The 23,369-nt window shown below is 44.0% G+C and overlaps 1 protein-coding gene across 6 annotated transcripts in view; it reads left to right on the top strand.

Moving 5' to 3' along the window:
• The window catches only part of LOC119124434 (VPS10 domain-containing receptor SorCS1), a 202,788-nt gene that overhangs the window by 118,229 nt on the left and 61,190 nt on the right, over positions 1-23,369 (top strand). For all 6 annotated transcript variants that reach the window (XR_005098277.1, XM_037254438.1, XM_037254429.1 and 3 more), the window contains exons 6-11: positions 2,264-2,328; positions 7,896-8,014; positions 8,989-9,078; positions 10,829-11,008; positions 12,754-12,900; positions 22,885-22,987. Coding sequence is in view for 5 of the 6 variants with exons in the window: in XM_037254438.1 (XP_037110333.1) it covers positions 2,264-2,328; positions 7,896-8,014; positions 8,989-9,078; positions 10,829-11,008; positions 12,754-12,900; positions 22,885-22,987 (704 nt within the window). In the remaining variant the exon portion in view is untranslated. The remainder of the gene's footprint in view (positions 1-2,263; positions 2,329-7,895; positions 8,015-8,988; positions 9,079-10,828; positions 11,009-12,753; positions 12,901-22,884; positions 22,988-23,369) is intronic.

Below are 23,369 nucleotides of genomic sequence, written 5' to 3'. Positions count from 1 at the left end.
GTGTACCAAGAGATTTTAGAGCACTACATGCTTCCGTCTGCTGAAAGGTTCTATGGAGATGATTATTTCATTTTCCAGCATGATCTGGCACCTGCCCACAGTGCCGAAACCACCAGTGATTGGTGTACTGACCATGGCATTACTGTCCTCGATTGGCCTGGCAATTCCCCTGACCTGAACCCCAGAGAGAATTTGTGGGGTATTGTGAAGAAGAAGCTGAAAGACATCAGACCCAATGCAAATGAGCTAAAGGCAGCTATTGAAGCATACTGTGCATCCATAACACCTCAGCAATGGCACAGGCTGATTGCCTCCATGCCACGCCGCATTGATGCAGTAATCCGTGCAAAAGGATTCCCAGCCAAGTACTGAGTGCATTAATGGACATTTTCAAATGTTTGATTTTGGTTTGCTGCTATAAATGTTTTTTTTTACTTGGTCTGAGGAAATATTCTCATATTTTGAGATAGGATATTTGAGGTTTCTTAAGCTGTATGCCATAATCAGCAATATTAAAATAATAAAAGGCTTGCAATATTTCAGTTGATTTGTAATGAATCCAGAATGTATGACATTTTTGTTTTTTTAATTGCATTACAGAAAATAAAGAACTTTATCACAATATTCTAATTTTCTGAGACAGTACTGTATATATATATCCCTAGATCTATCTAACTTAATAACTCGTCTTCAAGTGATGAAAACCCAATCGCAAATTCACATTGTGGCGGTGTAAAAGTCAAAGTCAAGTCAAAGTCAAAGTCAGCTTTATTGTCAATCCCTTCATATGTCAAGACACACAAAGAAACCGAAATTCCGTTTCCTCTATCCCACGGTGACGAGACATACAAGTAGACGACACAAAATAAAAACAAGAAGGCACAAACAATAAATAATAAATAAAAAATAATAAATAAATAAAATGAGCGATGAATAAATAATAAACCAATAACCCAATAAATAAGAGGAGCAAAACCGAGCCAGTGTGCATACAGCAGACAGTAAAGAACAGGACGCTACGCAGAAAGGGGGAGCGAGTTCAGGATCCTAACAGCCTGGAGGATGAAGCTGTTGGAGAGTCTGGTGGTGCGGGAGCGCAGGCTCCTGTACCGCCTCCCAGAGGGCAGAAGATCAAACAAAGAGTGAGCGGGGTGACTCACATCACTCACAATCTTGGTCGCCTTGCGGGTGAGATGGGAGGTGTAAATGTCCTTCAAGGAGGGGAGAGAAGCACCAATAGTCTTACCAGCCGTTTTCACTATGCGCTGCAGGGCCTTCAAGTCGTAGTCAGTGCAGCTGCCACCCCAAACAGCAATACAGCTGGAGAGGACGCTCTCAATGGTGCCGCGGTAAAATGTAGTCATGACGGCCGGAGGAGCGCCCGCTCGCCTGAGTTTCCGAAGGAAGTACAGGCGGCGCTGGGCCTTCTTCGCCAGTGATGCGGTGTTGGTGGACCAGGAGAGATCCTCACTGATGTGCACCCCCAGGAACCTGGCGCTGCTCACTCACTCCACCACAGCACCGTCGATGGTCAGCGGCAGGTGTTGGGCGTGACCCTTCCGGAAGTCAACAACAATCTCCTTGGCCTTGTCGACGTTCAGCAGGAGGTTGTTGTCCCTGCACCACGTGGTCAGAAGGTCAACCTCCAGCCTGTATTGAGTCTCGTCTCCCTTGGAGATGAGACCCACCAGAGTCGTGTCGTCAGCAAACTTCACTATGCGGTTGTCGCTGTAGGTGGCAGTGCAGTCATGCGTCAGGAGGGTGAAGAGCAGCGGACTGAGCACGCAGCCTTGGGGGGCCCCGAGCTCAGCGTGATGCTGGCGGAGACTAAAAACACTTAGTTCTCCGCGTAAGTTAAGTTAACAAGGAGAAAAGATGTGACGAAAGTAGTGCCAAAATGCTGCCGAAAATAAGGCAGATGTTGTCGCATCACTGCTGCCAGTTAGTTAGGTTTACAGAGGAAAGCCAATTTCCATTAGATAACGTCACGGCTGGCGGGCGAATGCTCGCGAGTGCCGAGGCTAACGTTGCCCGCTTCCCTACACCCCCCCCCCCATATATAAACAACATTTTCTCGACGGATTTACACGATTCACGAAAATGATGCTTTCGACAGAAAAAAACACGGAAATCCGCGGATCCGCGGAAAATTCTCATCCCTGATATAAATCTTTTTCTCATATGGAAGCATGTTATGTTAAAATTGCACAGCAAGGGTAAAGATGCCCTCAGCCTTGTTAAAACACAATTTTCCACCTTTCAGGTCAAAAATGGGTTTGGACAAGGAGCCAGGTTTGATTCACCTGGAAACCACCATCGGTGAAGGACGTGAGTAATTTTCTTTTGTTTGGCACTCCATTTTCTAATGGCTGTAATGTATTGTGAGATCAATTAAAATAGAGATAAATTGAAGTTGCGTGGAGAAATCATTTGAAGGGTGAATGAATGAGTATGGATCACAAAATGAAAATGGAATAGAAAAAGTAGTTTGCATTACAATGTTATGTAAACCAAGGGGAACAATGCAGTCCCCTTCATGTGGTGAAAAAAGAAAAACATTACAATGAATGAATGTATGAAATAAAATGAATGAGTGAATGGATGAACTCAGATACTCAGTGCTGATCTACAGTGTATATTTTCTCAAAACCCTGTCAAACAAACAAACAAACAAACAAACAAACAAACAAACTAACTAACTAACTAACTAACTAACTAACTAACTAACTAACTAACTCAAATTGTTGCTCCTATTTTGAAGCAAAGACATGTCATCGTCGAACCAACGAGAAGTTGCTATTAAACCAGGAGGAGGATACACAGGTGTGTTTTTGGCGGCCTGTGGAAATGTTTTTCTTTTTAGTTTAACTCATCAACCCATAAGGGTCCAGGCAGTCAATCCCAGGAACTTAATTTTATATATATATATATATATATACAAAACATATATACCGTAATTTTCGGACTATAAGTCGCACCGGAGTATAAGTCGCACCAGCCATAAAATGCCCAAAAAAGTGAAAAAAATCATATATATGTATATAAGTCGCTCCTGAGTATAAGTCGCCCCCCCACCCAAACTATGAAAAAAACCGCGACTTATAGTCCGAAAATTACGGTATATATGTACAATATATATATATATATATCGCGGATAATTGGCTGATCTGTACATTTTTGCGTGTCAATAAATGTATATGAAACCATTTAAATGTATAATTTATTATTAAAACAATAAATACTTGTTTCAAACATGTAAATAATACATTAATAGTATAAATAACATACAGAAAATGTATGAATATTGAAAATATAAATATTATACGTGTGTGCGTGTAACACGAGTTAGCAGAAAGATGCTAATTCGCGATCGTGCTAATTCGCGATCGTGCTAACACGCGAAAACGGATCTCCAGGACTGTAAAACAACATTTGGAGCAATACTAAATTGTCCTAAAGGTTAGACATTTGCGATCGTTCATTTCTCTTGTTATGAGACCCACTTATGTACGAGAACGTGAAAAAAGAAGTGGTATCGCCTGAAAACGGCTTTCAAAATAAAGCACCCTACCTCAAATCAACGCACGATTGAATAACATAACATGGAGAATTCTTAACACATACTGTAAATATGTTTTTAGAACATTTTTTGTCATTTCAGGCTTCAAACATAAAGATATAAAATTTTAATTTTTTGTCAAGAATCAACAACAAGTGGGACACAATCGTGAAGTGGAACGAAACTTATTGGATAATTTAAACTTTTTTAACAAATAAAAAACTGAAAAGTGGGGCGTGCAATATTATTCGGCCCTTTTACTTTCAGTGCAGCAAACTCACTGCAGAAGTTCAGTGAGGATCTTTGAATGATCCAATGTTGTCCTAAATGACTGATGATGATAAATAGCAATAAATACAGGAGCCTGCGCTCCCGCACCACCAGACTTTCCAACAGCTTCGTACTCCAGGCTGTTAGGATCCTGAACTCGCTCCCCCTTTCAGCGTAGCGTCCTGTTCTTGCTGTATGCTCACTGGCTCGGTTTTGCCCCTCATATTCAATGGGTTATTGGTCTGTTTTTATTCATCGCTCATTTTATTTTATTTATTATTTATTATTTATGGTTTGTGCCTACTTGTTTTTGTTTTGTGTCGCCTACTTGTATGTCTCGTCACCGTGGGATGGAGGAAACGGAATTTCGGTTTCTTTGTGTGTCTTGACGTATGAAGGGATTGACAATAAAGCTGACTTTGACTTTGACTTTGAATAGAATGCACCTGTGTGTAATCAAGTCTCCGTATAAATGCACCTGCTCTTTGATAGTCTCAGGGTTCTGTTTAAAGCGCAGAGAGAACCATGAAGACAAAGGAACACACCAGGCAGGTCCGAGATACTGTTGTGGAGACGTTTAAAGCCGGATTTGGAAAGAAAAAGATTTCCCAAGCTTTAAACATCTCAAGGAGCACTGTGCAAGCAATTATATTGAAATGGAAGGAGTATCAGACCACTGCAAATCTACCAAGACCCGGCCGTCCCTCCAAACTTTCATCTCAAACAAGGAGAAGACTGATCAGAGATGCAGCCAAGAGGCCCATGATCACTCTGGATGAACTGCAGATAACTACAGCTGAGGTGGGAGAGTCTGTCCATAGGACAACAATCAGTCGTGCACTGCACAAATCTGGCCTTTATGGAAGAGTGGCAAGAAGAAAGCCATTTCTCAAAGATATCCATAAAAAGTCTCGTTTAAAGTTTGCCACAAGCCACCTGGGAGACACACCAAACATGTGGAAGAAGGTGCTCTGGTCAGATGAAACCAAAATCGAACTTTTTGGCCACAATGCAAAACGATATGTTTGGCGTAAAAGCAACAGCTCATCACCCTGAACACACCATCCCCACTGTCAAACATGGTGGTGGCAGCATCATGGTTTGGGCCTGCTTTTCTTCAGCAGGGACAGGGAAGATGGCTAAAATTGATGGGAAGATGGATGGAGCCAAATACAGGACCATTCTGGAAGAAAACCTGTTGGAGTCTGCAAAAGACCTGAGACTGGGACGGAGATTTATCTTCCAACAGGACAATGATCCAAAACATAAAGCCAAATCTACAATGGAATGGTTCACAAATAGACGTATCCAGGTGTTAGAATGGCCAAGTCAAAGTCCAGACCTGAATCCAATCGAGAATCTGTGGAAAGAGCTGAAGACTGCTGTTCACAAACGCTCTCCATCCAACCTCACTGAGCTCGAGCTGTTTTGCAAGGAAGAATGGGCAAGAATTCCAGTCTCTCGATGTGCAAAACTGATAGAGACATACCCCAAGCGACTTGCAGCTGTAATTGCAGCAAAAGGTGGCGCTACAAAGTATTAGCGCAAGGGGGCCGAATAATATTGCACGCCCCACTTTTCAGTTTTTTATTTGTTAAAAAAGTTTAAATTATCCAATAGATTTCGTTCCACTTCACGATTGTGTCCCACTTGTTGTTGATTCTTGACAAAAAATTTAACTTTTATATCTTTGTTTGAAGCCTGAAATGTCGCGAAATGTTGAAAGGTTCAAGGGGGCCAAATACTTTCGCAAGGCACTGTATATATATACGTATATATATATAGTATATATAGTATATACATATATATGCCATCTGCCTGGACTTTGTTTGTTTGTTTTTCGTTTGTTTGTTTGTTTGTTTGTTTGTTTGTTTGTTTGTTTGTTTGTTTGAGAGGGCTTTGAGAGAATATATGCTGTATATTAGCACTCAGTATCCGAGTTCATCCGTTCACTATATATTTCTATGTATATGTACATATAAAAATGTTTTATATATCTACATATACAAATGTTCATATATATATATATATATATATATATATATATATATATATACTTTATTTTTCAAGTAAAGGAGGGTAAACAAATGGCTGGCATGGAATTGTACTGGTTTCCTTTAACCAGGAACCCTAATCATACCCAGGACAGCAGTAAAGCCCGAGTAGCTTTTTCACTCATCATCATTGGCTGGCACCAGCTGACAGCAGCTGTATTCTTTGTAGCTCACTAGCTGACTAGCTCCCATTATCTGCCACCCTGTGTTGAGGCGAAGATCCTGCTCTTTTATGAATGGGTTCTCTGCTCTCTCAACGCACCCTCTTCGTTTTACACAGAGTAGTGTGAGTCTGCAATAACGGTCTGGAAAAATGATTCCTGCACGAAGCAGGCCACATAACATGGACAGTATGAATTTACAAAACCGCGGGGCAAAGATTTTGCCTTTTTTTGTTTCTTTTTGGTCTACTCAACGAATGAGAGTAATAGTTTAATCACAAATACAGTCAAACCTCGGTTTTCGAACGTCCCGGTTCTCGAACAAATCGGAATTCGAACGAAAAATTCGAGATTTTTTTGCTTCGGTTGTCAAACAAAAATTCGGAGGTCGAACCTCGCGAGATGAGCCGAGAGGACCCAAGAAAACCCGACCGCACGGCCCGGATGCCGACTGACTCTGTTCGTTGTTATTGTATTTTCGTTACTTTGAGGATTGTATTAACCCCTAATCATGCCTCCAAAGAAAGCAAGTGGGAGCAGTAAAGCCATCCTAAAACACAAAGATGCTCTTAAAACAATGCGACAGTGAGCGCCCGGCGCGCTGCGATTGCGCGATCGGACCAAATTAAGCTCCCTGCGCAATGAGGTCCACTTAAATTTTGGAAAGTACATCAGGACTTTAAAAATATTTTCTAAATTTCAGCGACGGCTCTGTCACAATAGTGCGACCAGCGCAGTGCAGTTGCGTGGTTGGCGGCGCGCTACGGTTGTGCGTTCGGCTGTGCGGTGCAGTTGCGCGATCGGACATAAATGCGCAAATGAAAAAATGCTTAAAAAATGTGTTTTTTTGTCTTGGAATGGATTAAAAAATGTTCCGTTATTTGTAATGGGAAAAATAGATTCGGAATTCGAACGATTCACTTCTCGAACCGCCTTCTGGAACGGATTGTGGTCGAAAACCAAGGTTTGACTGTACATATGCATCGATCTATCCATTTTCTGTATTGCTTGTCCCCACGGGGGCCACGAACATGCTGGAGCCTATCCTAGCAGTCATCGGACATTAGGCGGGGGGCATCCGGAACTGGTTGCCAGCCAATCGCAGGGCACACAGTGACAAACAACCATCCACACTCGCACTCACACCTACCATGCATGTTTTTGGGATGTGGGAGAAAACTGGAGTGCCCGGAGAAAATCCACACAGGCACGGGGAGAACATGCAAACTCCACACAGGGAGGGAGGTGGAATCAAACCCACAACCTCTGAACTGTGAGGCGGACGTGCTGCTCAATATGCATACATTACATGTGCAATGTCAAATTTAATTCATTTTAATTTAATTATGTTTTTAATAAAATTGCCCAAGTTTCCTACAACTCTGGAATATTTACAATGTTTTCAAGTGAGGTGAAAATATTGCTTGAAGCATTATCGAACAAGGAATCAATGCCTCTTTTGACATCAGCACAACAGAGAAAAGCCAATAATACAAGCCCACATAGCAACATTTATTATGTCTGATATTCCAATCAGAGACTAGAGACTATCACTATTGATCATGTGCATGTGGAGAGAGCCAGCGCATATTTGGTAGATCGCTTGTGGGGCCCGACTCTCTCCATGGAATCCAATTGAAGGCAAAGAACGCAATTGGCCTCTTTGGTCATTTATCTTCACCTCCAACTAGCATCAAGATTAGTGAAACCACTTTATTGACACAAGTAATATGGAAAGGTCGAAAAAGCCTTCTGGCTTTATGGAAAGGTTGTCTATCTTCATTGGTTAGCACCAAGACTGATGTCTCTATGTGTGTTTGTGTGTCTGTTTGTGTGTGTGTTTGGGAGCAGAGGCACTGTATGTCACCTGCAAGCTGCAGAACTGCACAGATGCCAACAAGGGAAAACCATTCCCTGGCTACATTGATGCCAATTCTCTGGTGGTTCAAGATGAGTATGTGTTTGTCCAGGTGGGTGATTGTCAAGTTCAGCATCACAATGAAAATCTTTTAGCGGTGTAAGATGTGAAGATTTAGACATTCTAAAGTCATTGTAATGAAACATACAGTACAGCCAAATGCTGAACGACAAAGACTTTATTGTGGGGTGTGGTTGTCAAGCGAGAGTTGCTGAATGGCGAACCTGGTAGAATAGCACTATGCTGGGCTTCTCACTGGAACGGGTTGGCTGCGGACTGGCAGACTCCGAGGAGAAGAGTAACCGGCAGCACGGACAGACGGACTAGCCACTAGACAAACAGATAAAAGAGTGTACCAAAATGGCAAGGGGAGTCAGGGACGGGTGAGCTAAGCGGCATCACAAGACAGGCTGACAAGCGGGTTTGCGCTGGCTGCGCTAATATAGCGCACTCAAATGAGCACGCGACATGTGGCGGCGATTCCGTTGATAGGATGGGCGTGGTCGAGTAGCAGGTGGCGTAAGCACGTGACAATTATCTAAATTACTGTATTGGCCCAAATATAAGGTGTTTTTTGCATTGAAATAAGACTGAAAAAGTGGGGGTCGTCTTTTATTCGGGGTCTAGACATTATACCCATTCACAGCGCTAGATGGCGCCAGATATCTTAAAAGCGAATGCTGAACTGAGTTCCCCAGGCCAAAACGAACCCCTGTCACGAAGAATAAAAATAAAAATAGCGGTAGTACGAAGATATTAAGATGTGATAAAGTTTTTGCATGATTTGAATGAGGCAAAATAACATGCTTTTTCTCTCAAATATATTGTTATAATCATTTGTTTCAGATGTACTGTAATTATTTTCTGTATAAAAATTAAATTTGGTGTTTAAAAAGTCTTTTTTCAAACTTGAGTCTTGAAAAAGAGGGTGTCATCTTATAATTAGGGCCGTCTTATATTTGGGCCAATACGGTATATTATATCTGTTTTTCTTTTTTGTCTTGTTCACGCAATTATCACTTATAGGTGTCGACTACAGGGAAGCCAATCTACTATGTGTCTGCAAAGAGAGATGTCTTTACACCAGTGAAACTGCCGAAGTACACTTTGCCCAAGGTAATTAACATTTCCTGATTATTAGTAAAGTAAGTTACAATATTTCAATTAAAAGAATGATGATATTCCAAGGAAAATTCCATCTGCCGGATCGTCAAGTTAAGTTGGCAGTGCTGCCGACCCTCTTCATCCAAAGTTTTAGAAAAATGAGCTCCACACACTGCAGTGGACCAGCAGGAGCATGCTGTGTTTAATTCAACTCAACTCACTGCTGCCTACAGAAACTGTGTAGTGTGTCTATGTTTTACTAGCCACTTGCATATGTATCATGTCGTAGCTCGACAGATTCAAATGATTGTCGTAGCCAAGGGACAGGGATGAGAGCATTTTCTTTCAGGTGTAATCATTATTTTAATTGTTGTCAGGCATTAAAAGTTAAAGAAACATACTCAGTAAAAAGTAGAAATATTGGTTTTAAAATGTGACAAGTAAAAGTAAAAAGTAGTCTGGTATAAGGGTGTTCTCCCCTATACCAATATTGCCCGAAAAATTATCATACCACAGTACTAATATCTGAGATTTTGGATGTAGACGGTTCTATTTATTTGGCTGATATATCCAATAAGAATATCGGATCGGGTCCCCCTAGTCTGATAAGTAAATTAAAAAAAAAAGAAAATTATAATAATAAACTTTTGTACAACAAAGTACTTGCACTTCGTTACCCCTCATCTCTGCCTACCGATACTGGGGATCACAACAAATTCAATCAATTTTGGTGGGGTTCCAATCCTACAATCAACATAGCTTCAATGTTATTTAAAAGACATCTACCGTATTTTCCGGACTAGAAGTCGCTCCGGAGTACAGGTCGCGCCAGCCATAAAATACATAATAAAGAAGAAAAAAACATATATAAGTCGCACCGGAGGACAAGTCGCATTTTAGGGGTAACTTTAGTTGACAAAATACAACACCAAAAACAGACATGAATAGGCAACAACAGGCTACGGTATGCTAACGTTACATAAACACAAACGAGGAACTGAGAACGTGTCTGATGTAAAATATTAACAGTTATTCAAATAAGTATAACATAAATAACACATTTATCAAACCATCCGTGTCACTCCAAATCATTAAATCCATTGAAATCTTCGTCCTCTGTGTCACTTATAAACAACTCCACTGACGCCGGCAGTGGATGCTGCGCTGGCGTCAGACTCATCGTCAGTTGCAGTTCCGATTATTCCACAGGCCTATATAACTACATACTACATCCCTGATGGTCCAGTGGTTAGGATGCGGCGCTTTCACAGCCATGGCCTGGGTCCGATTCTGGGTCAGAGAACCATATGCAACCATAGGGCACATGTCAGTGTGCCAGTCCCAAGCCCGAATAAATGCAGCGTGTTGCGTCAGGAAGGGCATCCGGCATAAAAACTGTGACAAAAACATCTCATGCGAACCATCTGGACAAAAAAACTGATGGTTTGCTGTGGTGACCCCTGAGGGGAAAAGTCAAAAGGAGCTACCACCTACGTATATAACTATACATAAACTATATATTAAATAAATATAACAATAATGTTCACTCATGTACGTATTTGGTTTATAGAGTCCAATGATATTTTTTTTAATATACACTATCAATCAAAAATCTACTCCAAGCCGAATGTTTCGATTATATCACTCGTTATACCTACATATGCAGTTTAAGGCATTTGTTATCGTAACATTTCTCACTTTAATAGAAACATAAATGGAATGAAAAAAGGCATAACATTTAATGACTTTACCTTTCTTGCAGGACTTGCATGTCATCAGTACGGATGAAAATCGTGTTGTGGCAGCAGTACAGGAGTGGAACCAGAATGAAACCTATAATTTGTACGTGTCTGACACATCAGGTGTCTATTATACTCTGGCTTTGGAGAATGTTGTCAGTAGCATGGGCCTTGAAGGAAACGTCATGGTTGATCTATATGAGGTAAGCAGCTTCTTTAGGTCGTTACTTTAGTACAATTGTGTTCATCAACATTATATGGGATATTTCGCATGCAATCCCTGTGCCAGCTGCTGCAAAAACATGATTTATATCAGTGGTTCCCAAACGTTTGGCTTGTGCACTCATAGTTTTTGCCGATTCTCGGAAAACATGTTCTAAAAAAATTGATACTTAAATGAAAATTATTTTACTTTATAAACTTGATTTGAACATTTAATTCCGAGGCATTGTATTCATTTGATCTCAAATTAAAACTAAAAAAATACATGTTTCTTTGAAAAATATAAATAGTAAAAAGCGAGTAAACTTCCCTTTCATATACTATGTAACTCACATTTACCATAAAATAATGACACTCCTATGAATCAAACGCGATTCATATTGTGAAAATCTTTCCCTATTTTGGCACAAGCAATTAAAACAGCAAGTGTTGGTGGCTCGTGTAATTCCTGCACAAAAAAGTAGTTATGCAAGTGATTAAAAGAGATCACTTTGAATCCATGTGCGCCGCTTTCACGATGTCAGACATTGAAGTCAAGCTTTTTTTTTTCATCAAAAACTACAAACATCAGGATATTGCATTATGTCTCCAGAGTTTAGTTAGCCGTCTATCCCAGTGCTTGTGTTCCTAAAGGCAGCGTGCGCTCCGCTCCCAATAAATTCCAAATGAAGCTAGCATTACCGCGCTGTTTCCGAAGCTGAGTGCCTCATGCACGCACTGGCACTCTATTTTTGGTGCACTGTGAATAATCAACAAATTTGAGCAACACTCTTAGTTTCCCAACAGTCAGAGTGAGCGTGCTAGCGAGAACATTACACACAGCCATTTAAACTTTAAATATAAGGAACAAAGCCCTGAACATTAGTGATATTCAGACTTACTATAGCAGGTTTATTTTTTTTCAGATGTCTGAGGTTTAATGAGACACTTGAGTTGATATGGCTATCTTCCTGGGCCAGTCCAGATTTTAACCCAATTTGTGTAGTTTTTAACCCAGCATTGTTAAGAATGCATGGCACCATAGTATCATTGCATTCTAGTATTTCACTCCTAGATGTTAATAATGCACACTCTCTGTTTATAGCACAGTTCAGACTGAAACAAAGTTTTCTCCTTCAGTTGCATGATACAGTGTGTAAATGTAAATGGTACGAGCCATCCTGTAGTTTAGGCATACGTTTGATGTACAAATGCTATTTTTTACACCAAGCATAATCTAATCCAAAAACTTAATCTGAAGTTATTGCTTATTTGGGTCTCAAATGCCACATGAATGAAATAATTAAGCAGCTGAGGATACTGCTCATATCTTACTTTGGCCCGGGCTAAGGAATCAAATCTACTCTTGATTGGGGTCACCACCCAGATTGTAGGATATTCTAAATCCTTCCTCTGGGACAGATTGCAGCACATGCCATTTATGAACGCGGTGTTACATTGTCTGATGCAACTGCCTCTGGCTCACTTCCTACCCCTCCTTGAACAAGCAGTCTAAAATAGTTTTGAAACACACTTACAAATGCCCAGCTAGTCAATCATTTGCCCCTCTGTGTTTGTAGCTATGTTTAGTCATATTGGAAATATAAAAGAGCTAAGCAGATGTGATTGGAGATTGTCATTCTTGGTAGTTTTCATTTTTATTAGTGCGACTGAGGGAAATAATGTTTAAGCACTTGTACTTGTTGTTGATGTTGTTGTTTCTGAGTGTTTTTTTCTGTCTTTACAGGTGGCAGGAATAAAAGGCATGTTCTTGGCCAACAAAAAGACAGATAAGCAAGTGAAGACACATATTACCTACAACAGAGGCAGAGACTGGAGGTTATTACAGGCACCAAATAAAGATCTGCGAGGCAATAGCATACACTGTATGCCAGTGAGTGTCTGCATTTATTTATCGACCTATCTATTTCCTATTCCACTCTGTCTTTAGAAAGGCCGAGAAGCAAAGTACACCTTGGACATGACTTAGACTTAGACAGAACTTTATTGTCATTTTGTCAACACTAGGTGTGTACAAAACGAAATTTCGTTGCATACGGCTTTCAGCAATGTAGAGGTATTTCGGCTGGTTAAAAAAAAAGTGACATTCTATATAAAAATATGAGATAAGATAATTATAAAGTACAAAGTGCAGCAGTGATAAAGTATGTGAACAGTGCAGGAGACAAAAACAGTATTTACAAGTGTGCAGAGGAATGCTACGTTTGAATGTTCAGCAGTCTGACGACAGCAGGGAAAAAACTATTGCAGAACCTGGTGGACCTGCAGCGGATGCTGCGAAACCTCTTCCCAGAGGGCAGCAGGGAGAACAGTCCATGGTGGGGGTGTGATGGGTCACTGATAATATTTCGGGCTCGGGACACGCAGCGCTGGGATGACAAGTCCTGAATGGAGGGAAGAGGAGCCCCGATGATCCTCTCTGCTGTCCTCACCACTCTCCTCAGGTTCTTCCAATCGGAGGCGCTGCAACCTCCACACCACACCGAGAGACAGCTTGTCAGAATGCTCTCTATGGTGCTTCGGTAGAACGTCCTCATGATGGGTGGGGGCAGGTGGGCTCTCCTCATCCTCCGCAGGAAGTACAAGCGCTTCTGTGCCCTCTTGACCAGTGTTGTGGTGTTCACAGTCCAGGTGAGGTCGTCTGTGATGTGGACTCCCAGGAATTTAGTGCTGCTGACCACCTCCACAGCTGAGCTGTTGATGATCAGTGGAGCGTGGTGAGGCTGGTTCTTCCTGAAGTCGACGATGATCTCCTTCGTCTTCTCCACATTCAGGATCAGGCTATTTTCTCTGCACCAGCCCACCAACTGCTCCACCTCCTCTCTGTAGTCCAGGTCGTTGTTGTCCCTGATGAGGCCCACCACCGTTGTGTCGTCTGCAAACTTCACGATGTGATTGGTGGTGAACCTGGGGGCGCAGTCGTGTGTCATCAGGGTGAACAGCAGGGGGCTCAGGACGCAGCCCTGAGGGGAGCCTGTGCTGAGGGTGATGACATCGGAGGTGTTCTGTCCGACCCGGACTGACTGAGGTCTGTTGGTGAGGAAGTCTAGCAGCCAGTTCCGAAGGGGGGTGCTGAAGCCCAGGTGTTCCAGTTTTTCCACCAGATGTTGTGGAATGATGGTATTAAACGCTGAGCTGAAGTCCAGGAACAGCAACCGCACGTGGGTGTTCCTCTCCTCCAGGTGAGCCAGGCTCAGGTGAAGAACGGAGGAGATGGCATCCTCAGTGGAGCGGTTCTGCCGGTAGGCAAACTGGAACGGATCGAATGTTGGGGGGAGTCTGGAGACGATGTGATCTTTGAGCAGCCTTTCGAAGCACTTCATCATGATGGGAGTCAGTGCCACAGGTCTGTAGTCATTCCATGAGGTGATTTGAGGTTTCTTCGGCACCGGAATGATGGAGGCAGCCTTGAAGCACACTGGCACTTTGGCTTGGTCCAGCGAGATGTTAAAAATGTCTGTGATGACACCAGCCAGCTGGCCTGCACATTCCTTGAAGACCCGCCCAGGTATGTTGTCGGGGCCTGGGGCCTTACGTGGGTTGACTCTTCTCAGAGTCTTCCACACGTCGGCTGAGTCAAGGCAGAGGACCTCCTCTTCCTGGTGGGGAACAGTTTTAACTGCCGGAGTGCTGTTTAGTGCCTCAAAACGCCCAAAGAAGTTATTTAGACCATTTAGGAAGTCAGCATCAACCTCACCCACCGGGGGGGAGGGTGAGTTGTAGTCCGTGACATGTTGCCAGTCAGTTGACAACTTCCCAAACGCCTGTACAAACACTGTTATAAGTGAAAGCGTATTTTTACAGTATTACGATACAATACAATACACTACAATACATCTTCCATACTACTTGTCCCTCATTTCAATACAATACAATACACATTTCTATACAGACAAACAATATTATTGTGTCATATATACTATATATATATATATATATATATTTTTTTTTTATCTATGCAAGCATCCATCCATCCATCCATCTTCTTCCGCTTATCCGGGGTCGGGTCGCGGGGGCAGCAGCTTCAGGAGGGACTCCCAGACTTCCCTCTCCCCAGCCACTTCATCTAGCTCATCCCGGGGGATCCCAAGGCGTTCCCAGGCCAGCTGAGAGACATAGTCTCTCCAGCGCGTCCTGGGTCGTCCCCGGGGTCTCCTACCGGTGGGACATGCCCGGAACACCTCCCCAGGGAGGCGTCCAGGAGGCATCCTGATGAGGTGCCCGAGCCACCTCATCTGGCTCCTCTCAACGTGGAGGAGTAGCGACTCTACTCCGAGTCTCTCCCGGATGACCGAACTTCTCACCCTATCTCTAAGGGAGAACCCGGACATCCTGCGGAGAAAACTCATTTCGGCCGCTTGTATCCGGGATCTCGTTCTTTCGGTCACGACCCATAGCTCGTGACCATAGGTGAGGGTAGGAGCGTAAATCGACCGGTAAATTGAGAGCTTTGCCTTTTGGCTCAGCTCTCTCTTTACCACGACGGACCGGTACAGAGTCCGCATTACTGCCGACGCTGCACCGATCCGCCTGTCGATCTCGCGCTCCATCCTCCCCTCACTCGTGAACAAGACCCCAAGATACTTAAACTCCTCCACTTGGGGCAGGATCTCATCCCCGATCCGGAGAGGGCATTCCACCCTTTTCCGATCGAGGACCATGGACTCGGATTTGGAGGTGCTGACCCTCATCCCGACCGCGTCACACTCGGCTGCGAACCGCTCCAGTGAGAGCTGGAGATCACGGCCTGAAGAAGCCAACAGCACCACGTCGTCTGCAAAAACCAGAGACGCGATGCTGAGGTTCCCAAACCGGACACCCTCAACGCCTCGGCTGCGCCTAGAAATTCTGTCCATAAAAATTATGAACAGAATCGGTGACAAAGGGCAGCCTTGGCGGAGTCCAACCCTCACTGGGAACGAATCCGACTTACTGCCGGAAATGCGGACCAAACTCTGGCATCGGTGATACAGGAACCGAACCGCCCTTATCAGTTGGCTCGGTACCCCGTACTCCCGAAGCACCCCCCACAGAACCTCCCGAGGGACACGGTCGAACGCCTTCTCCAAGTCCACAAAACACATGTGGACTGGTTGGGCGAACTCCCATGCACCCTCGAGGATCCTGCTGAGGGTGAAGAGCTGGTCCACTGTTCCACGGCCAGGACGAAAGCCACACTGTTCCTCCTGAATCCGAGGTTCGACCTCCCGACGGACCCTCTCCAGCACCCCTGAATATACCTTACCAGGGAGGCTGAGGAGTGTAATTCCCCTGTAATTGGAACACACCCTCCGGTCCCCCTTCTTAAAGAGGGGAACCACCACCCCAGTCTGCCAATCCAGAGGCACTGTCCCCGATGTCCATGCGATGTTGTAGAGACGTGTCAGCCATGACAGCCCCACAACATCCAGAGCCCTTAAGAAATCCGGGCGGATCTCATCCACCCCCGGGGCTTTGCCACAGAGGAGTTTTTTAACTACCTCAGTGACTTCGACCCCAGAGATTGGAGAGTCCGCCTCAGAGTCCCCAGGCCCTGCTTCCACAATGGAAGGCGTGTAGGTGGAATTGAGGAGGTCTTCGAAGTATTCTCCCACCGACACACGACGTCCCGAGTCGAGGTCAGCAGCACGTCATCTCCACTGTAAACAGTGTTGACGTTGCACTGCTTCCCCCTCCTGAGACGCCGGATGGTGGACCAGAATTTCCTCGAAGCCGTCCGGAAGTCATTCTCCATGGCCTCGCCAAACTCCTCCCACGCCCGGGTTTTTGCCTCAGCAACCGCCGAAGCCGCGTTCCGCTTGGCCATCCGGTACCTGTCAGCTGCCTCCGGAGTCCCGCAGGCCAAAACGGCCCGATAGGACTCCTTCAGCTTGACGGCATCCCTTACCGCCGGTGTCCACCAGCGGGTTTGGGGATTGCCGCCACGACAGGCACCAATGACCTTACGGCCACAGCTCCGGTCGGCCGCCTTAACAATGGAGGCGCGGAACAAGGTCCACTCTGACTCAATGTCCCCCGCCTCCCCTGGGACGTGGGAAAAGCTCTGCCGGAGGTGGGAGTTGAAGCTCTTCCTGACAGGGGATTCCGCCAGACATTCCCAGCAGACCTTCACAGAGCGTTTGGGTCTGCCAGGTCGGACCGGCATCTTCCCCCACCATCGGAGCCAACCCACCACCAGGTGGTGATCAGTTGACAGCTCCGCCCCTCTCTTCGCCCGAGTGTCCAAAACATGCGGCCGCAAATCCGATGACACGACTACAAAGTCGATCATCGAACTGCGGCCTAGGGTGTCCTGGTGCCAAGTGCACACATGGACACCCTTATGTTTGAACATGGTGTTCATTATAGAAAATCCGTGTCGAGCACAGAAGTCCAATAATAGAACACCGCTCGGGTTCAGATCGGGGGGGCCGTTCCTCCCAATCACGCCCTTCCAGGTCTCACTGTCATTGCCCACGTGAGCATTGAAGTCACCCAGTAGAACGATGGAGTCCCCAGAAGGAGCGCTCTCCAGCACTTCCTCCAGGGACTCCAAGAAGGGTGGGTACTCTGAGCTGCCGTTTGGTGCATAGACACAAACAACAGTCAGGACCCGTCCCCCCACCCGAAGGCGGAGGGAGGCTACCCTCTCGTTCACCGGAGTGAACCCCAATGTGCAGGCGCCCAGCCGGGTGGCAAGAAGTATACCCACACCTGCTCGACGCCTCTCACCGTGGGCAACTCCAGAGTGGAAGAGAGTCCAGCCCCTCTCGAGAGGGCTCGTACCGGAACCCAAACTGTGCGTGGAGGCAAGTCCGACTATATCTAGTCGGAACTTTTCTGCCTCGCACACCAGTTCGGGCTCCTTTCCAGCCAGAGAGGTGACATTCCATGTCCCAAGAGCCAGCTTCTGCAGCCGGGGATCAGACCGCCAAGGTCCCTGCCTTTGGCCGCCACCCAGCTTGCACTGCACCCGACCCCTTTGGCCCCTCCCACAGGTGGTGAGCCCATGGGAAGGGGGACCCACGTTTCCTTTTCAGGCTGTGCCCGGCCGGGCCCCATGGGCGAAGGCCCGGCCACCAGACGCTCGCCTTCGAGCCCCGCCTCCAGGCCTGGCTCCAGAGGGGGGCCCCGGTGACCCGCGTCCGGGCGAGGGAAAACGAGATCCATTTATTTTGTTCGTCATAAGGGGCTCGTGTGAGCCGTGCTTTGTCTGGCCCCTAACCTAGGACCCGTTTGCCATGGGTGACCCTACCAGGGGCATGAAGCCCCAGACAACATGGCTCCTAGGATCATAGGGGCACGCAAACCCCTCCACCACGATAAGGTGACTACTCACGGAGGGGTCTATGCAAGCATAACAAATAAATGACAAGACACAGTAAGTCATGGCTCCATGCAAATATTTCAGCTTTTGTATTTTCACATTAAGTTGGTACATCTGTCAGACTTGGATCAGGGAGAGGACTCGGATGCAGAGTGCCAACAAAACGGTATTTATTCGAACAGGTGGAGACAGCAAAAACCAAAAGCGCCTCAAAAAGAGGGAAAACACGGTGGCAAAAACAAAACTGAAAAACACAGACCTTAGGCTTGACAAAAAGGTAATCTCAAAACTAGGTTCTCTAAGGGGTATCTTTAACTCACGCGATCGCTGGTGCTCAAGACGGGACAAGGCGCACTGGCACAAGACAAGGGGAAGACACTGGCTAAATACACACAGAAGGGTGAGGACACAGGTGCAGACAATTAGGACCAAGGACTCAGGTGCACACAATTGGGATCAGGGAATACAAGTAGACTGACGCACAGAGGAAGGACCCACGAACTGAAACGAGAGGAGAGTTACCAAAATAAAACAGAAAGCGACAATACGACAAACAGGACAAGACAACAACAACCCACAAAACATGACAGCATGACAACATCTTTGGCTAAATTGAGACAAGATATTTTTTAAATCCATTATTTTTAGGATATTTTTGTTTGGAGGTTGGCTGTGAGGTTTCTCTTATGTGAAATAGGTGCCCTGGCTCAGCAGGTTGTCAAACACGGATCTTATCATAATCACTCTCCCAATAAGCCTTGTATGATGCCAATAGACTGAGATGTATCATAATCCATATTGGCCTAGAGTCATTATTGTGCATATTATTACTATTTATTTGATAATAGTTATATGTGAATTAGCTCAGCTCTATGGAGGACTAAAAGTGTTAGAATTAAATAAATAAATACACCCTGAAATGTTTAATTACAAATGTCATTATTGTGCGTGTTATTACTATTTATTTGATAATAATCGTGTGAATTAGCTCAGCTCTATAAAGGACCAAAAGTGTCAAAATTAAATAAATAATTACACCATGAAATGTTTAATTACAACTGTCATTAATTAAATAAATAAAAATAATAGATGTCTAGCTAAATACATGTTTCATTCATTAATTAAATATGGCGTTAGAGCAACAACTGGGTGAATAATTGTACGGTATCCTAACATTACATGACACATAAATAATGAACTGAGAACGTGCCTGGTATGTTAACATAATTAAGAGTTATTCAAATAACTATAGCATAAATATAATACTAACAAGTATACCAAACCAATCGTGTCTCTCCAAATCACTAAATCCAACAACAGGCTGAATAATTGTACGGTGTGCTAACGTTACATGACACATAAACAACGAACTGTGAACGTGCCTGACGTAACATATTAAGAGTTATTCCCAGAACTATAGCACAAATAACATGCTAGCAAGTTTACCAAGCCATCCATGTCACTCCGAATCACTAAATCCAATGAAATCTTCATCCTCTGTGTCACTTTTAAACAACTCCGCCAACTCCAAAGTAGAAGATGCAGTGCTTCCGCTTCTACGTCGCTTACGTCAGACTCATCATCAGTTGCAGTTCGAATTATTCCACAGGCCTAGAGCGCCCTCTTGCGGTTTAGTGTGAAAATAACATGTGAAATGATAAAATAATGTGTTAATATTTTCACACATAAGTCACTCCTGAGTATAAGTCGCACCCCGGGCCAAACTATGACTTATAGTCCGGAAAATACGGTAATAATCGGTATGAACCCTAAACAACGTTTTCCAGTGAGTTGAAATTCCAAGTTGTACCAGAGAGCATGTGACACACACGCACGCATGCACACACACGCACACACATGCACACACACACACGGAGGGAGGGAGGGAGAGAAGGAGGGAGAGAGTGGGAGACTTGGTTGTGCTGGCCCTGCTGCAATAAGATTGTCTGCCGCGTTGCTGGAAGGATATAATGACACACAGCATGTCCTCCCTTAAACTTTAGTGTGAATTATGACGCGTCGTAACCATGTGTGCCACCATCTTGGAGTGTTCCTTAGGAAAAACAGGAGTTTTGTGAACAGACCAATCAGTACACAGACAAACTGAACAAAAAGGTTTGAACAGTTCCACACCTAACATGTATACAGTACAACATATAAAGTGTAACATATTATAGCAACCTTTGCATATAGTTCAAAAGATTTTCGTTTCCTATGGTCTGGAGGGGCCATCAAAGCAACAGGAGTGACCGGCTGGAAGGTGGGTGTGAGGGGAGAGTAGACTAAACCAGGAGCTTTGAACTGGTTTTATCCATGGGACCACCATTATAACCGATAAGCAACTCGGGGACCACTGCTTTGGCGGAATATTATTTTATTCTGCACTGAAGGAGGATAGACTCATACAGGCTATTTATTTGCATCTGTATGTCTGTTTTGGCAATGTCAGCTACATTTGACATGATTTGGATGGGTAAATGATTTTAAAAAAATAGCTAGAAAATAAATCAAGTCTAAGTAATAAATAAAAAAATTTTTTACATGTTACAATTGTTTTCCATTTCCTATTTCGCGGACCACCTGCAATACTGTCACGCAGACCACCGGTTGACAACCACATGACTATGCGGTTACAGTTGTCAGTGTTTTTGGTGGGCTGCTTCCCTTCAAGTACATTTCAGCAAATGGGAAATCTTTGATTGTAAGAAATTTAGCTCTGATGTGTTTTATTCTCAGACCACACCGAAAAATAGTATATACCGTATTTTCCGGACTATAAGGCGCACCTAAAAACCTAAAATTTTCTCAAAAGCCGACAGTGCGCCTTATAGTCCAGTGCGCCTTATATATGAATCAATTGATGAATTTGTTGATCCATACTGGTTGTACACAGTGCTCTGCCAAAATGTTTCAGTACGTTTTAGTACGACTAGTAAATTACAAGGTCGCATCGCTTCCCAACATTACGGCAACTGTAGTCAGGGGGCGTCACCGAATAGCTGTTGTACCCGCGAGGCTATTTCATTTAAAAATAGGCTGCTCCGTTAATGTTTCGAGTAAATTTACGGATTGATATGGAAGGGAAACATAGGTAAGCAGTACCAATGTGTTAGATCGAACTTTAGTCAGTTCCGATCATTTTATAGGAGATCGTTTGAGAAACGCGATTGTTTACACTTTGCTGAGGCTCATGGGAGATTGCGAGCTGAGGCTCATGGGACTTTGCGGATGGCTAATGCTATAACGATAGCTGCTACACGTACCAGGCTATTTCATGTCAAAATAGGCTGCTCCGTTAATGTTTCGAGTAAATCTACGGATCGATATGGAAGGGAAACATAGGTAAGTAGTACCAATGCGTTAGATCGAACTTTAATCAGTTCCAATCATTTTATAGGAGATCGTTTGAGAAACGCTATTGTTTACACTTTGCTGAGGCTCATGGGAGATTGCGAGCTGAGGCTCATGGGACTTTGCGGATGGCTAATGCTATAACGATAGCTGCTATACGTACCAGGCTATTTCATGTCAAAATAGGCTGCTCTGTTAATGTTTCGAGTAAATCTACGGATCGATATGGAAGGGAAACATAGGTAAGTAGTACCAATGCGTTAGATCGAACTTTAATCAGTTCCGATCATTTTATAGGAGATCGTTTGAGAAACGCTATTGTTTACACTTTGCTGAGGCTCATGGGAGATTGCGAGCTGAGGCTCATGGGACTTTGCGGATGGCTAATGCTATAACGATAGCTGCTATACGTACCAGGCTATTTCATGTCAAAATAGGCTGCTCTGTTAATGTTTCGAGTAAATCTACGGATCGATATGTAAGGGAAACATAGGTAAGTAGTACCAATGCGTTAGATCGAACTTTAGTCAGTTCCGATCATTTTATAGGAGATCGTTTGAGAAACGCGATTGTTTACAGAGGGCTCGTTGGTTATTGGCTAGTGGATGCATACCACAACCCTAGTCAACCTCAGTTTGTTGCAGTATAGCTTCTATTTTATGCGCTTTATAATCCGGTGCGCCTTATATATGGACAAAGTTTTAAAATGGGCCGTTCATTGAAGGTGCGCCTTATAATCCGGTGCGCCTTTTAGTGCGGAAAATACGGTACATATAATTGGATATCATTGATGAACTTATGTGTTTGCAAATCTTTTGTAAACATGGCTTCATACACCAAAAGTATTTTTTCTTAAGCCTGCCATTGTGTAGCATGTCTTGCCTTCTTTCTACCCATATTATACAGCAATTTGTCAGGAAATGTCAACGCTTTAATAAACCCCTAAATAGCCTGTCACCTCATGGCCTGCATCACCGGCATTTTGCTCAGTCGTGATGAGAATTGTGCCGTTAAAGGTTAACCGAATCAAAACTAATGGTGCGCCGAGCCAATAGAGAAATGGCATATGCGATATATTGAATGTGAGGGTTGCACAGCCAAAGTGTTGCTTCATCTGTTGGGATTTTTTTTGTTTGATTTTGGTTGGGCCTAATACTTGGAATAATTGAGGTTGTGACTATTTTTTGTTTGTTTACACAGCCCTATTGTTCATTGCATCTTCATCTTCATGTCTCTGCAAATCCCTACACATCAGGAAGCATAGCAAGTAGGGAGTCAGCACCTGGGATCATTGTGGCATCAGGTGAGTTCCAGAAGCATTTTCCTTTTGACTCTGTTTCTCTAATACTATCAAGCAATAGAAAACTAAACTAAAAATCCACCAAAAAAAACCCCATAAAAATGTAACATAAATAAAAAATACCCAAAATACAAAGTCAGGTAATATACTCATTGAGTAAATGAAGCAATGTCGGTCGATTCACGTTGAGATCGTTTTCTTGCAACGTTAATGTTCAGTGTCCAGAGGGTGACAGCAAGGCCATTGCTCTTCCCACAAGTACAAACCACTGTAGAGTATACTGTTGTGATTGAGTCCTTTAAAAGTTCTCCCTTTGAGTACCTGAACTTGCTTGAGTTGCAGCGGAAGGTTGGAGCAAAAAATAGGGAGGACTTTATGCACCCAG

The sequence above is a fragment of the Syngnathus acus genome, chromosome 1 (assembly GCF_901709675.1).
Source record: "Syngnathus acus chromosome 1, fSynAcu1.2, whole genome shotgun sequence".
Classification (NCBI taxonomy): Eukaryota; Metazoa; Chordata; class Actinopteri; order Syngnathiformes; family Syngnathidae; genus Syngnathus; species Syngnathus acus.
The sequence above is the reverse complement of the archived record's forward strand: the minus strand, read 5'-3'. Positions and strand labels throughout refer to the sequence as shown.